The following is a 13,203-nucleotide window of genomic DNA, read 5'->3' as shown; positions in this document are numbered from 1 at the left end:
ATCATCATCATCATCATCATCATCATCATCATCATCATCAATTCGATTTCTATACCGCCCTTCCAAAAATGGCTCAGAGTGGTTTACACAGAGAAATAACAAATAAATAAGATGGATCCCTGTCCCCAAAGGGCTCACAATCTAAAAAGAAACATAGACATAGACACCAGCAACAGTCACACTGGAGGTACTGTGCTGGGAGTGGATAGGGCCAGTTACTCTCCTCCTGCTAAATAAAGAGAATTACCATGTTAAAAGGTGCCTCTTTGCCAAGTTAGCAGGAGTTTCACCTGGGTGAAACTTCCCATGGGTGAAGTGAAAACCTATGCTTTTACCCAGGGCCTGTAGAAACTAGGATAAAGAAACTGTGGTAGTGGTCAGTGGGATAGTGGCACACTTGGGCGAGAACAATGGCAGGAATAGAAAGGGAGGGTAGGAGGGACCAAAGCAAGGCTGATTAGAGAGAGCACGTGCTAGAAAAGGGCAACAGGTAAAAGCTGCTTCGGGGCCCTTGTTTTTTTTTGCAAATAAATAAAATAGGACTGGACCTCTGTGAATTCTCACAGACTTTAACTTTTATGGACAACCTTACAGGGTTGTCCTGTAATTTTATGGACAACCATAAATACAACATAAAATTTAATACATAATACAAATGTAACACATAAAATGTAATACAACATAAAATTTAATGTTATGGACAACCTGACAGGGTTGTCTCAAAAACTGATGAGATAACATATCTAAAGTGCTTTGGGCAATACAGCTGCCATTACCATTTGCCACAATTCCTATTTATAACTGGGAATCAGAAAGGAACCTGGCATGTTACAAAACCAAACCATTTCAAATTTGATCTGCTTACCACACTATAAATGTCATGGAAGCAGGATTTGTTTTATTCAACTTGATTGATTGAAATTGCCACACAGGATACAGAGTCACAGAACCATACTGTGGGAATGAACCTGAAGGAGATCTTAATAATAGCATGTACCAAGGCTGAATTCTCCACATCCAAACTTCTCAGCACAAAAGCCAGAGACAAACTACTATAGGTCAGAATCACATGTATCTTTTCTCTGATATGTTTTTCTTTTACAAAAGGCAGTCCTGAAAGTACAATCCAGAATGTAAGACTTTCCCCTCTGCCATATTTTTATCTTTTCACCTACTAGAGGAAAAGTAGCTCAAGATGGCGGGAGTGATGGGGGAGGATCTTGAGCCAAGACACTGTGAGACAGGAAAGGGTAAAAAAGTACCCACATTGCTGGTCAAATGCAGATACCTCCAATCAGAAAGGTCCCCACAGCATGTGTCATATGTAATTTGGTCCTAAGGCAAAGGTCTCTGTAAGACATGAAAAGCTACTAGGGAAACTAACAAAGAGTTTCAAATACTGTGAGCATCAAAGCAAAGTCTGTCTAAACCACTCAAGACAACAGTTTTCTTGTAGCTCTTTCACCAGTCTACCACACCTGAGATAGGCTAGCTGTTTTCAACCAAGGCTTAAGAAGAAAAGGGGAGACCTAGGGAGACCTAAGAATTCCAGATCCTTAAAGATCACATTGGAGGCATCAGATTCATACAAATCAATACACATATATACACTTTTCTATACATTTTGTAGAAATAGCCAAAGAGTATTTAAACTCTCAGAATTTAACACAAATAATCTCATTGCACATCAGAAAGGTAGCTTCTTACACTCTCATTTTAGAGCTTCACCTCACAATCACATCAGAAGAATTCCTAGAAGAATAAGCAGCACTTTTATTTTTCCTGGGAGACACTGCTTGAAAACACTACAAGGGCAGCTCTGCACACTGTACAGAAGCCAGTACGGGTTGAAGCCACCAGTGCGTGTGAACTGCAGATATCCCCCCCCCACAAAAGACTTGTGCACACAAACCCCTAGTCATGTTCACAGCTCTCTGAAAGTGCAGTATCTATGGTTATTGTTCAGGAAACACACATTTTCTCCCTGATTTACCTCATTTTGCAATTCAAACTGACAAACCAGACCACAAAATCAATTCTCAAAAGAAACCTATTTCAGAAAGTAATAGCTATTAGCTGATCTGCAGTGAAGATTTGTCATGTCCAATCTAAAAGAGCCACTAGCTCTCAATTGTAATGGGAAAAGCTGGGAAATACCTTTGAAAGTAATGACGATGCTATAGAAGGTTTGTAGCATGGAGATGTGAAACTGGAGTTTATGGATCAAATGCATGCAGATGTGAACTGTGCCTCTGTTTTTAAGGGACCCCATGCTTAAAGTATGAAGTGAGCTTTGCTAGTGTGAGGATTAAAACTAACTGGGAGGAAAAACTTGTGTGTATTATGCTGTTGGCAAAAACTCTAGAAATATACAAATTCCAAAATCAATAGGATTCAAAAGAATGTCAGAGGCTGTGTTCTATTAATATTACAGTCCATGGCAATAATCAGTGTGCTGTTATTCATTTAGCCTCAATATTATTCATTCATTCATTCATTCATTCATTTGATTTCTATACCACCCTTCCAGAAATGGCTCAGGGCAGTTTACACAGATAAATAATAAATAAATAAATATTATTGGCTTTACAACAGGATTACGATATGCAGTAGACTCCAAGCATACACATACTGCCATTTGGGAGTTTAAAGGTAAGCAAGAATGTGAGAAGATAGTCTTCAAGAGATCAGGTTTAGTTACAGCACACATTTGACTTTTGGATGTGGCAGATAACACCACCACTGGCAGGTGATTTTATTCAGAACAATATCAGATGGTGGGACCTGCGATTCACTATGTAAGGGTGCATTCTTCTATTTAACACTTTGAAGAAGTAAATACCACCTCATGCCATTGGAGGGCATATTCATACATACTCCAAATTACCTCATAACCATCAGTAATATCTGGCCTCATATTTCAAGAAAGAGGGGTAGGTTAGGAAGCTTGTATAAGTGATTGATGGCTCTGGGCAAAGCTAGTGTAAGTGGTGGCTTGATGCTAGAGTTTAACTGAGGTGTATAGACATGGAAAGAGGTGTTTTTGGAGACTTTACAGAAAATGTGATGTCAGTATGTCTAAAGAGAGGGAACAACTTTCAGAGTTATGACCTTTCCAAGATAGCATTCCCAAAGGGACAAAGGTCAGGGTTTCAAAAAATCTGTCTCAATTTTCAGGGAGCCACACTTTCCTAAAACACAAGAATGATGACTTTCAACACTTCACTTGGGGAGAACCCTTAGAAAGGACATACCTCCTCCAAGAGAAGAAGTTATGTCTGGTCTAACATAGTCATTATGATGCAGGTCTGAGGCATGCTGGGAGCCACACAGTTGATAGCCATCTAATGGAGATGTTCCTTATTAGCTTTCCTAGAATGCTAATAAATCTCCAGCCTGTTGGACACTAGCTTGAAAGGCCTGTCTCCTTACCTTTGACATGGGGGATGAAGTGGTGTCGGAAGGGGGAGTAGGGACGGGAGTCATTGTGAGTGGAGCTGGGACTGCTAGTGCACAGGTGGGATAACCGCTGCACACCAGTAGACAGCAGCTCTGCAGCAGCAGCAAGAAATCATGAGGTAGGACAGAATGGAGACAAAGAAAAGAAAACACAAAATAAGACAGAGACGGGGAAGTGGCTGAGGGGGATGAGGGTACAGGGAGAGAACGGAGGAAGAAAAGCACTGAACAACTAGGCTCTGAAACGCAGGAAGAAAACATGTTAAAGAAGTTCCAAGCTACAGAAGTGTTAGACAAAGTTATAGGAAGAATGAGAAAACAGACTTGAACTGGACAACCCTTTGCTCTGGGGGTACATTAGTATGCTATGTATATTCAAACAAATAGGTTGCAATAATCATGCTTGCATCTCATGCTCTGAACTCAAATGAGTGTCAGTACCAGCAGCTGTCTAGGTAAATGCTTGACCAAAGAATGCCAATGGAGAGGCTAGAAAGCTCTCTCTGGTTGCTTAAAGACATTCTAGTAGGAAGCTTAAGGCATTTCCCACAAGAGTGACAAGGATACTTTGTTTCCAAAGTGTCAACTTGTGATGAAGGATTTTATGTGATAGAGAAATGGGGAAATGGCAATTCTTAGATAGTATTTTCATTTGGTTTACAAGTGAAGGCAATTTCCATACATTTCTTCATGTCACGTGCAAACACACTCAGGGTTTACAGATCTGGGTTTAAACAAAGACTGTAAACTTTTGCAATTGTGTAAAGAATGAAGCACTTTGTTCAGTTTTATACAACAAAACAAGCGTTTTTCTAAAGGAGTTTCAGAATACAATCTGAAAATATTGTTCTGCCAATATTTTGAACACATTTCTGAAAATATTTTAGGGCCTAGCAGTGGGGCGGGGGAGAACCCCATTGATTCAGCGTAACAGGAAAGCAAGCACAGTCTTTTTCTGAACCTTAGAAATTCCCACAAATCAAAACTTGTTAAAAGGTACTTTCTATATATTCTTCTACTCCAAATTTTAAATTTGATTTATTTATTATTTTAAAATCCTATATCTATTATCCTGAAAATTAAGGGATTAAAAATGTTGAAATACCATATTTGTGTTCTATGCATAGATTTAAGTATTAGCGTTTCTCTTAAATCTTTCCTGAAATGGAACCAGTTAGTTGTTTACTGATTGTCTTTTACTGTTGTTGGTGCATTTATGCTATTCCCAGGGGACTTTATATCCCCATTTGCACTTGAACATTAAAGCTCTGACCCTTCTTGTCTCATATGGGTCCATCTGTATGTCAAAAGGAAGTGAAAGAAAAGTGTTCTGCCACAGAAAACAACGAAACTAGCCATTATTCTAACAAATCTCTTAATCATAATTGAGTTGGATAAAGGCCTGGGTTTATTCATAATCTTCTATGGAAAAATATTACAACAAGCCAGAAATGTGCAGCCTTTTCATTCTGTGACAGATTCAGTTGGCTAAACTAACAAGGCAGAACTTAAACCGTAATAATTGTGTTATCAATATAACATCATACATCAAAATAGGATTTTGCGCAACACTATTAAAACATAGGATTCTACAAACCAAGAGCAATTTTAAAATGTTCAACAAATTTTAAGTCCAACAACAATAAAAACAAAACAACATTGAAATGAAAACTCCATATTTATATTTTGATGACAAGGATCCTGTTTTTAAAATGTATCATTTACATATGGACATGTGCTTGGTCTGAATTTCATAAGCAACCTAATCCAATGAATGAAATTTATGAATTCTCCCCATTCAAATTTATCTCCAGGTTTTGAGACTGCAAATAACTTGTTCTTTTCTGTAGCACTGATGCAGCAGCTATCTGCCATTTTTTCATTTCTTATTTCTGGGTTTTGTTACATTTGCTGCATGTGTGCAGTTTTCAGTTTGTGTCTTCTTTTCTTATAGGTTACCGATACACATCAACATGCACATGCAGCAATGAACGCACAGCACAAAAATGAATCTTGAGGAAACTGCATTATCACATCAATTATGATTTAATCAACATACACATGTACTGATGTGCATTGAGAAACTGTAAGAAAAAAATGTAAAATGCTACAAACATGGGCATCAATTCCAAAATAAATTCAGAAAATAGGGATGTGCATGAACCACAGGGGGACCAGGAACTTTAAGAAAAAGAAGAGCAAGCTCTCTGCCACCCCATGCAGCTTCCTGCTGGGGAGGCATGAGTCCCAATAACCAGTGCACAGCAGCAGCATGCATATGGTGTTTGTGCATGCACGGGCATAATTTCTGTGGTCAGCAAAACCATGAGGACTACACAAATAGTGCTTGGGCATGCACAGATGCCATGTGTGTGATGGCACCTCGTGGGGGATATTGGGACTTGCACCACCCCAGCAGGAAGTTGCATGGGGTAGCAGAGAGCAGGTAATGATCTGATCTCCTTTTTCTCAAAGTTCCTGTCTCCCTGTCCAAAAAAATGCTCAAACCACAGTTTGTGCACATCCCTATCTAAAAATTTAAGTTAAAGGGAAAAGACCAGGTGGATCAGAACATTGGGCAGAAGACCTCATTCTTCTTTTCATTCCTTGTTTCATCTCCCTGCATTTTCAAATGACAGGGAGTGGGACAGATGAACAGGTGAAAGAGGAAGAAACCACTACCTTCTGCAAGTTGAAGAAGATGGGAGGTTGGAAATGGGTTTGTAGCTTGCTGCAGGTAAGATGATCAGGAGAGGGTGAGAAGATTTTTTTTTTAAGGTCAATAAGCTGCCTGAAGCATGTGGGAGGGGGCAAGACAAGGCTTAAAGTACAGTAGCGTGCACATCCGGCACTTGAGTTGTGAAGCTAGATAGAAGTTAGGCTCATCCCATAGCTGAGATGTGCTACAAGTCTCTTTTTATACTATATTTGTCTTTACACTAGGATTTTAAATAACAAATTTTCCTTTTTATAGGATAGCATTAATTTTTCAGCATCAAAGCAGAGACCTGCTTGGTTTGATTATCAGGAATATTCATGAGCTGTGAAACCAGGACCTAATTAAAAATGTGCCCATAGCTTGTTATTTTTGTCACTTAGAAAAAGAAATTACAAGCAACTATTCTAATTATCCAGGCACTGGACTGTGGTGGTCTTCAGCTATAAACCATACATTTGTATTGTGTTATTTTTAAAAGTCTGCCATCTTCCCCTAAGATGCAAAATTCCCTCAAATATCAAGACTCACTGCAGCAAATGTAAGCTATTTTCCAGTTAATACAGTGTCTGTGTCTCAGTTAAAAACAGATATACCTAATAAAAAAAGGGGCGGGGGGACCAGGTTTATAGCACACAAGAAGTATTTTAATCCCAAAGAAGTAGATAGCTTTTCTAAGCAATTCTAGGACACAAAGAAACAAAGATTGTGGGTTTGAGTCACATGGTTGCAGCAGTCCTTACCAGGTCTGTGAAAATGCTGAGGTGAACGCGACATCGTGGGTGTGTAGCTGTGACGACTGTACACAGGAGAGCCAATGGAACCTTGACTGGTTGACCGGTGGATCATCCGATCTCGAATATCTTGATACCCCTGAAGAGGGAACATTTTTAATTATAACTATTAATATTCAAGTTTTTGGTAGTCCAGTTTATGCAAATCTTAACTGAAGGATACAATAAGCCACTTTCAAAGATAATGCTCAGATGTTTCCCTCAAATAGCTCTTTGCTTCACAGTTACGACATTAAGAACCAAGCCAGACACTACAAGGGAAACATGTGGATCCCAATGCTGCATTTCCCTTGTTATATTAGTGCAGGGGCTGGGCTGCTCGTGCCTGGGACAATTGGTGGGCAAAAGGGTGGTGTTTCAGTCTGCTCTTGCCCGTTGATTCTCTCCTGCAAAAGCATTCTACTTCCCTCATCAGATAGGAATCATATAAATGTGGTAACTGAAAAGTTTATTTACAGTATCCTGTAGGCATCTATTCTTAATCTGTGTGCATGCTTATATCAAGCAATAACTATTTTAGATTTCAATAGCACTGATTACAAAGAACAAATGAAGTCCTATTTGACAATAATGTTCCAAACATCCAGGGTAATCAAGTCACTGTGAAGTGCAGCTTTTTGAAAGACAAATCCAATGTACCTCCAAAAAGCAAATATTTTAAGAGAAAATTAATAATTAGTATAATTTCTGCTAATCATTCTATATGCATTTGTTTAACAAAATCTAATATCTAAATATTGAAGATAGGCCTTCTAAGCATTTAAAGTTTTACTAGCTGACCTGGCACAGAGCATCTGCACCCCTAGTTCTCTCTGTCTCCCCCCATCCCTTCAGCCATTTCCCCCCTCTCTTCAGCCCCAGTTGGTTCTCCCCCCACCCCTTCAGTCCTGGCTGCCACTTCCTCTTGGCACCTGGCCGGCCAGCTCTAGCCGCCACTCCGTCTCATCAGATGGCGCTTGCTCTCACCGCCCGGTGGCTGCCACTTCATCTCGCCGGGCAGTGCTTCCTCTTGCCACCCAGGAGTGGTCGGCCTGGCCACCACTTCTTCTCTTTGCCTGGTGCTTTTTCCCCAGCAGTGCCACTTCCTTTCACCAGGCAGCGGCCACTCGCCTTCCTCTCCCCCTCCCCTCACTCACGAAATCTCGTGAGAGCTGCCACACATGGGATTAGCCACGGGTATGTCTTAGTGAATTAAATATATAGATTGATTTAGTATGCTGAAATGCACTAGAACTTTGATTCACAGAAAATGAGAGGGCATCCATAGGGAGGGACAAGCCCCTTTCAGACTGTAATATATTATATTATTGGGTAAGGAAGAAGTTCTATTTTCATCCATTCCCAACATTGTTACACATCAACTTGGCATACATTGTTTCTTGTATTGCTTGCACTGTAAACTACATCAACATGCTTCAGTTTGATTTAACCACTTCTGAAAATGGCTTAAAAACAACAACAACAAAACAACTTTCCATCACCCCCATCCCTGAAATTGTGATGTCCCTGCTGGGTATCCACAGGGCTGCTGCCGCCACTGAGTCTTTTTCTTTTTAAACTATGCACTATCATTTTGAGTTGATAAACAAATTGCCCTGAAGGTAATTAGCTAATAACGCTCTTAAATAAAAATCATCACATAAACTGAATTGACCAATCATATTCAGTTGCCAAGAATGGCAACTTAATGAACCAGAAGACTGATTCAGGACCTGCAACACAGGAAAAGCAATAATATTCTTAGGTAAAGGTAAAGTGTGCCGTCAATTCGATTTCGATCTCTGGAGCCCACAGAGCCCTGTGGTTTTCTTTGGTTTACCATTGCCTTCTCCTGTGCAGTATGAGATGATGCCTTTCAGCATCTTCCTATATCGCTGCTGCCCAATATAGGTGTTTCCCATAGTCTGGGAAACGTATCAGTGGGGATTCAGACCGGCAACCTTCTGCTTGTTAGTCAAGCATTTCCCTGCTGCATTACAGGAATAAAATGGTTTCATCAAACTTACTTCTGCAGATGGCGTTGGAGAGAGTGTCCTTGGAGACTACAAGACAAAGAAAGAAAGAAATAACGGTAATAGAAATACCATTTTGGTCCTGGCTTAGTGCTATATTAATAGTAGTAATACTTTCAGATCTATTATAGGAAAAATATAGGGGGAAAGGATTGATCTGACTTCCAGATCTAGGAAACCGTTCATGTTTTAGGTCTCAAAAAGAACACATGCTTAATTTAAAAAACTATTCTGAAAGAGTAAACTTGTAACCACTGGTTCTGGATGCAGAGAATTTGTGATTGCAAAGAGAACAATCACAAGTATTATTAATTTGACAGCTCTGACTGGTCTGTGGAAAGCTTTCAAAAGTGGAGATCAAACACATACAAATCTCTTTGGCTCAGGGCTTTCAATGACATCAGACATTCTAGTTTCCAGACCATTCCCATGAGACACATAGGGTTGACAGAGCTTTAATGAGCCCTGCCACAGGTTTCATTGCTGAATCTGGTGAGCCCTGGCCAGATAGAGCTGTGATCTAATCCTTAAGTAGGAAAGATTTTTTCAAAATCTATGTAAAAAGAACAAGTCAATAAATTAACCAGCCCTTTTTGATACAACTTCACAACATATTATCATAAACATTTATAAGGTGCACCTCTATTGCTGATTCAAATTACAAGTTGTTATTTCAGGCCTAGGATGCGGAATGAACATATTAATTATGGGTGAATCCGGTTTTCTTCTAAAGGTTCTGTGATCTTCATAGCTGAACAGATCTGAATACACATTCAAGTAATGTAGAACATAGCTGGGATTCTCTGGCTATGTGGTGAAGCAATGGTATAGTTGCTTCACTTATCTAGAACTTAAGAGCATAAGAGCAGCCCTGCTGGATCAGGCCCAAGGCCCATCTAGTCCAGCATCCTGTTTCACACAGTGGCCCACCAGATGCCACTGGAAGCATAGGCAGGAGTTAAGGGCATGCCTTCTCTTCTGCTGTTACTCCCCTGCAACTGGTACTCAGAGGAATCCTGACTCTGAGGCTGGAGGTAGCCTATAGCCCTCAGACTAGTAGCCATTGATAGACCTCTTGTCCATGAAGTTATCCAAACCCCTCTTAAAACCATCCAGGTTGTTGGCTGTCACCATATCTTGTGGCAGAGTTATTATGCATTGTGTGAGAAAGTACTTCCATTTGTTGGTCCTAAATTTCCCAGCAATCAATTTCATGGGATGATCCCTGCTTCTAGTGTTATGTGAGAGGGAGAAGAATTTCTCTCTATCCACTTTCTCCACACCATGCATGATTTTATAGACCTCTATCATGTCTCCCCAGAGTCGTCTTTTTTCTAAACTGAAAAGCCCCAGGTGTTGTAGCCTTGCCTCACAGGGAGGATGTTCTAGGCCCCTGTTCAGCTTGGTTGCCCTCTGCTGCACCTTTTCTAGTTCTACAATGTCCTCTTTGTCATTACCTGACTGAATTTACACAGTCTAGGGGTGGGTAATTGAAGTCACCCATTATTACTGCCCTGCCTCTCCTTAACACCTCCCTGATTTCCTTCTGCAACTCTTAGTCACTATCAGGGTTTTGATCCAGAGGGTGATAGCACGTCCCCAGTAGCACATTTCCTTTCAGGCTTTGTATTGTCACCCACAGGCTTTCTGTGGAGGACTCCAGTCCACCTAGGTTTTCTAGCTTGTTAGATTCTATCCCTTCTTCAACATACAGTGCTACTCCACCTCCAAGGCACCCCTCCCAGTCCTTCCTATAGAGTTTATATTCAGGGATAACATTGTCCCACTGGTTCTCACTGTTCCACCATGTTTCTGTTATGCCCACTATATCTATTTCTGGGTTAGCAAACAAGCATTCCAGCTTACCCATCCTGGCTCGGAGGCTTCTGGCACTGGGCATATAAGCACCTAAACACTGAATCTCTTCCCTGGTATGTGCTATCTTTCTTTTGACTCTTTGACCAGCTGGCACAGCCTTCTGTCTTTATGTGGTTCTTTATGTGGTTCTGCTCTTTATGTGGTTCTGCTTTGTCCCCTTCTGTTTTATCTGAATCCTTTGCACCCTCGCACTTTAAAGGATGGCATTTGCTAAACTGGGTACTGCCCAGCTCCTGTCGGCTATTCCCCAGGCATTATTTTAAAAGATGCTCTGCAACCTTTTTGATTTTAAGTGCCAGCAGTCTGGTTCCTGAAGCTCAGTCCTTGAATCGAATTGAAAAGAACTGTGAAGGAAAAAAGCAACTAATGTTGCTCCATAAATACTCTGCAAGAGTTCTATGCTAGAACAGCTAGGTTCTATATGCTTCCACTTGTGTAAGTGCACAGAGAAGTGCACTTTGGATCCAGCCTCATGTTTAAAAGGTAAAGTACGCCATCGATTTCGACTCCTGGTGCCCACAGAGACCTGTGGTTTTCTTTGGTAGAATACAGGAGGGGTTTACCATTGCCTCCTCCTGTGCAGCAGGAGACGATGCCTTTCAGCATCTTCCTATAATGCTGCTGCCCGATATAGTACCAGCGGGGACTGGAACCGGCAACCTTCTGCTTGTTAGTCAAGCATTTCCCTGCTGCTCCACTTATTGCACCATTAATCAACACAGTCTCAGAGGTTACACAGTGGCATGGTACGTGTGCTTATGCAGCAATTAAAAAGTTATCCCAGATCAACCCTTGCTGATTTGGTTGTATGAATTTGTACAGAAATAAAAGTGCTAGATTCCAATCATCTGCCTCACCAATGCCCCCACAATATGGAAACTAAACATATTTAGGATTTGTCCAACCATTCAAGCTAACACAGAGACATAAGATAAATCAATGTTTGCAAATCAAACATAATACATGACTTCCTTCTTTCCATGCCAACTTTAGCTTTGCATGTTGTTATACCATCAATCACTTCTATGGATTTTGCACGGTCTTTTTTCAACTTACACTTTCATCGTGCACAGGAGAACTGCCATATCTGGAACTCTGAGTCTGTTAAGGAAAGTTTGGGTTCATCATTTTTTGTAAAAAATTTCTATAAATATCTACATTCTGTTTAATTCAAGAAAGGTTTTAACAGAAGATAATGCAAAGCCAAGCCTATAAACTACGACTATTAGGTGCATTAGAGTAGCAAAATGAAAGGTGGGATCTAGTTAGAGTGGAAAGACAGATCTTTCTTAATTTGCTGAGGCTTGATCCTAAATACTTATATTCCATATTTGGACGGTTTTTCAAATGTTACAAGTACAGAGGACAAAACTTGTTAAGGTTTGTTGCTGTAGAGACAGGGCCCTGTTTCCTGACTTATTCTTAATTCTCCAAGTTTTCACAGTGGTAGAGATTTCTACACTAAATTCAGTGGGAGAACTCATGTTAAAACTCGTTGTAAGAGCTTTAAGAGCAGTAGGATATTTCCTTGAGAAGAGCCCAGTACCACAAATGCATCAGTATAAGGTGCATCAACTGTAGTGGCTTGTCCACTAATGCAGACTTATCTGACTGAATATAGGGCTGGGGAAGGGAGGATAGAGTATAAGCCTCCTAGAAACACCCATGAAAATGAGGCCTGTGTCACTATTTTAAGCAGCGGTTTGTCTCATATGCATGGTCCTAAATCATGAAAAGCAGAGTAGCGAATGAGAATTTGCATCCCTGAATAATGTGAAGGAGTGAATTAGATAAGTTATGCATCCACAGTAAATATAATCTGCTCTACATCAGAACCCAATATAATACCATTCTAGCCATGTTTTTACCAATAGATAAAATGATTACATAATACTATTTACTAGTGTTTAGCATCAAATGGTAGTTTTTGCTTTTCTGATCTAGCATTGGCTGTCTTGACCCAAATGACACCTCCACCAGCTCCACTGAGAGGTGCTTCAGTGCTGAATGGGTGGCTCTATCTATTACATAGCAGCAATTAGGATTATACAAATAGGCAAAAGCAGGAAAGCAACAGCAGCAGCAGCGGCAGCAGCTGGTTAGCGCTATTTAAAGAAGAAGAAGAAAACAGTCAAAACAGCATTCCTGGGAAAAGGTGGATAATGATGAAAGGCAGCACAATCATACACCGAAAGCAGTCAGCAGTCAAGAGCTCTGATCCCTCTTGCTTCTCAGGATGCTGGTGGAAGAAAAGCTGTGGGGAGTTTGTAAACCAGAATGCCCCATTCAAATGTATGAAAGAAAGTGTGCATGTGCTGTAAACATGAAGCCTTCCCCTACCAGA

At 40.5% G+C, this 13,203-nt stretch overlaps 1 protein-coding gene across 17 annotated transcripts in view; it reads right to left on the bottom strand.

Moving 5' to 3' along the window:
- The window catches only part of ABLIM1 (actin binding LIM protein 1), a 325,523-nt gene that overhangs the window by 37,682 nt on the left and 274,638 nt on the right, over positions 1–13,203 (bottom strand). For 11 of the 17 annotated variants that reach the window (XM_053312321.1, XM_053312318.1, XM_053312316.1 and 8 more), the window contains 3 exons: positions 11,916–11,960; positions 8,976–9,011; positions 6,919–7,048 (listed from right to left, as the gene is read on the bottom strand). In XM_053312321.1, coding sequence (XP_053168296.1) covers positions 6,919–7,048; positions 8,976–9,011; positions 11,916–11,960 — 211 coding nt within the window. The remainder of the gene's footprint in view (positions 1–6,918; positions 7,049–8,975; positions 9,012–11,915; positions 11,961–13,203) is intronic. The other 6 variants (XM_053312314.1, XM_053312319.1, XM_053312317.1 and 3 more) reach the window with 1 other exon arrangement.

This window comes from Hemicordylus capensis, chromosome 3 (assembly GCF_027244095.1).
Source record: "Hemicordylus capensis ecotype Gifberg chromosome 3, rHemCap1.1.pri, whole genome shotgun sequence".
NCBI classification, from domain to species: Eukaryota; Metazoa; Chordata; class Lepidosauria; order Squamata; family Cordylidae; genus Hemicordylus; species Hemicordylus capensis.
This window is presented reverse-complemented; position numbering and strand designations above follow the sequence as displayed.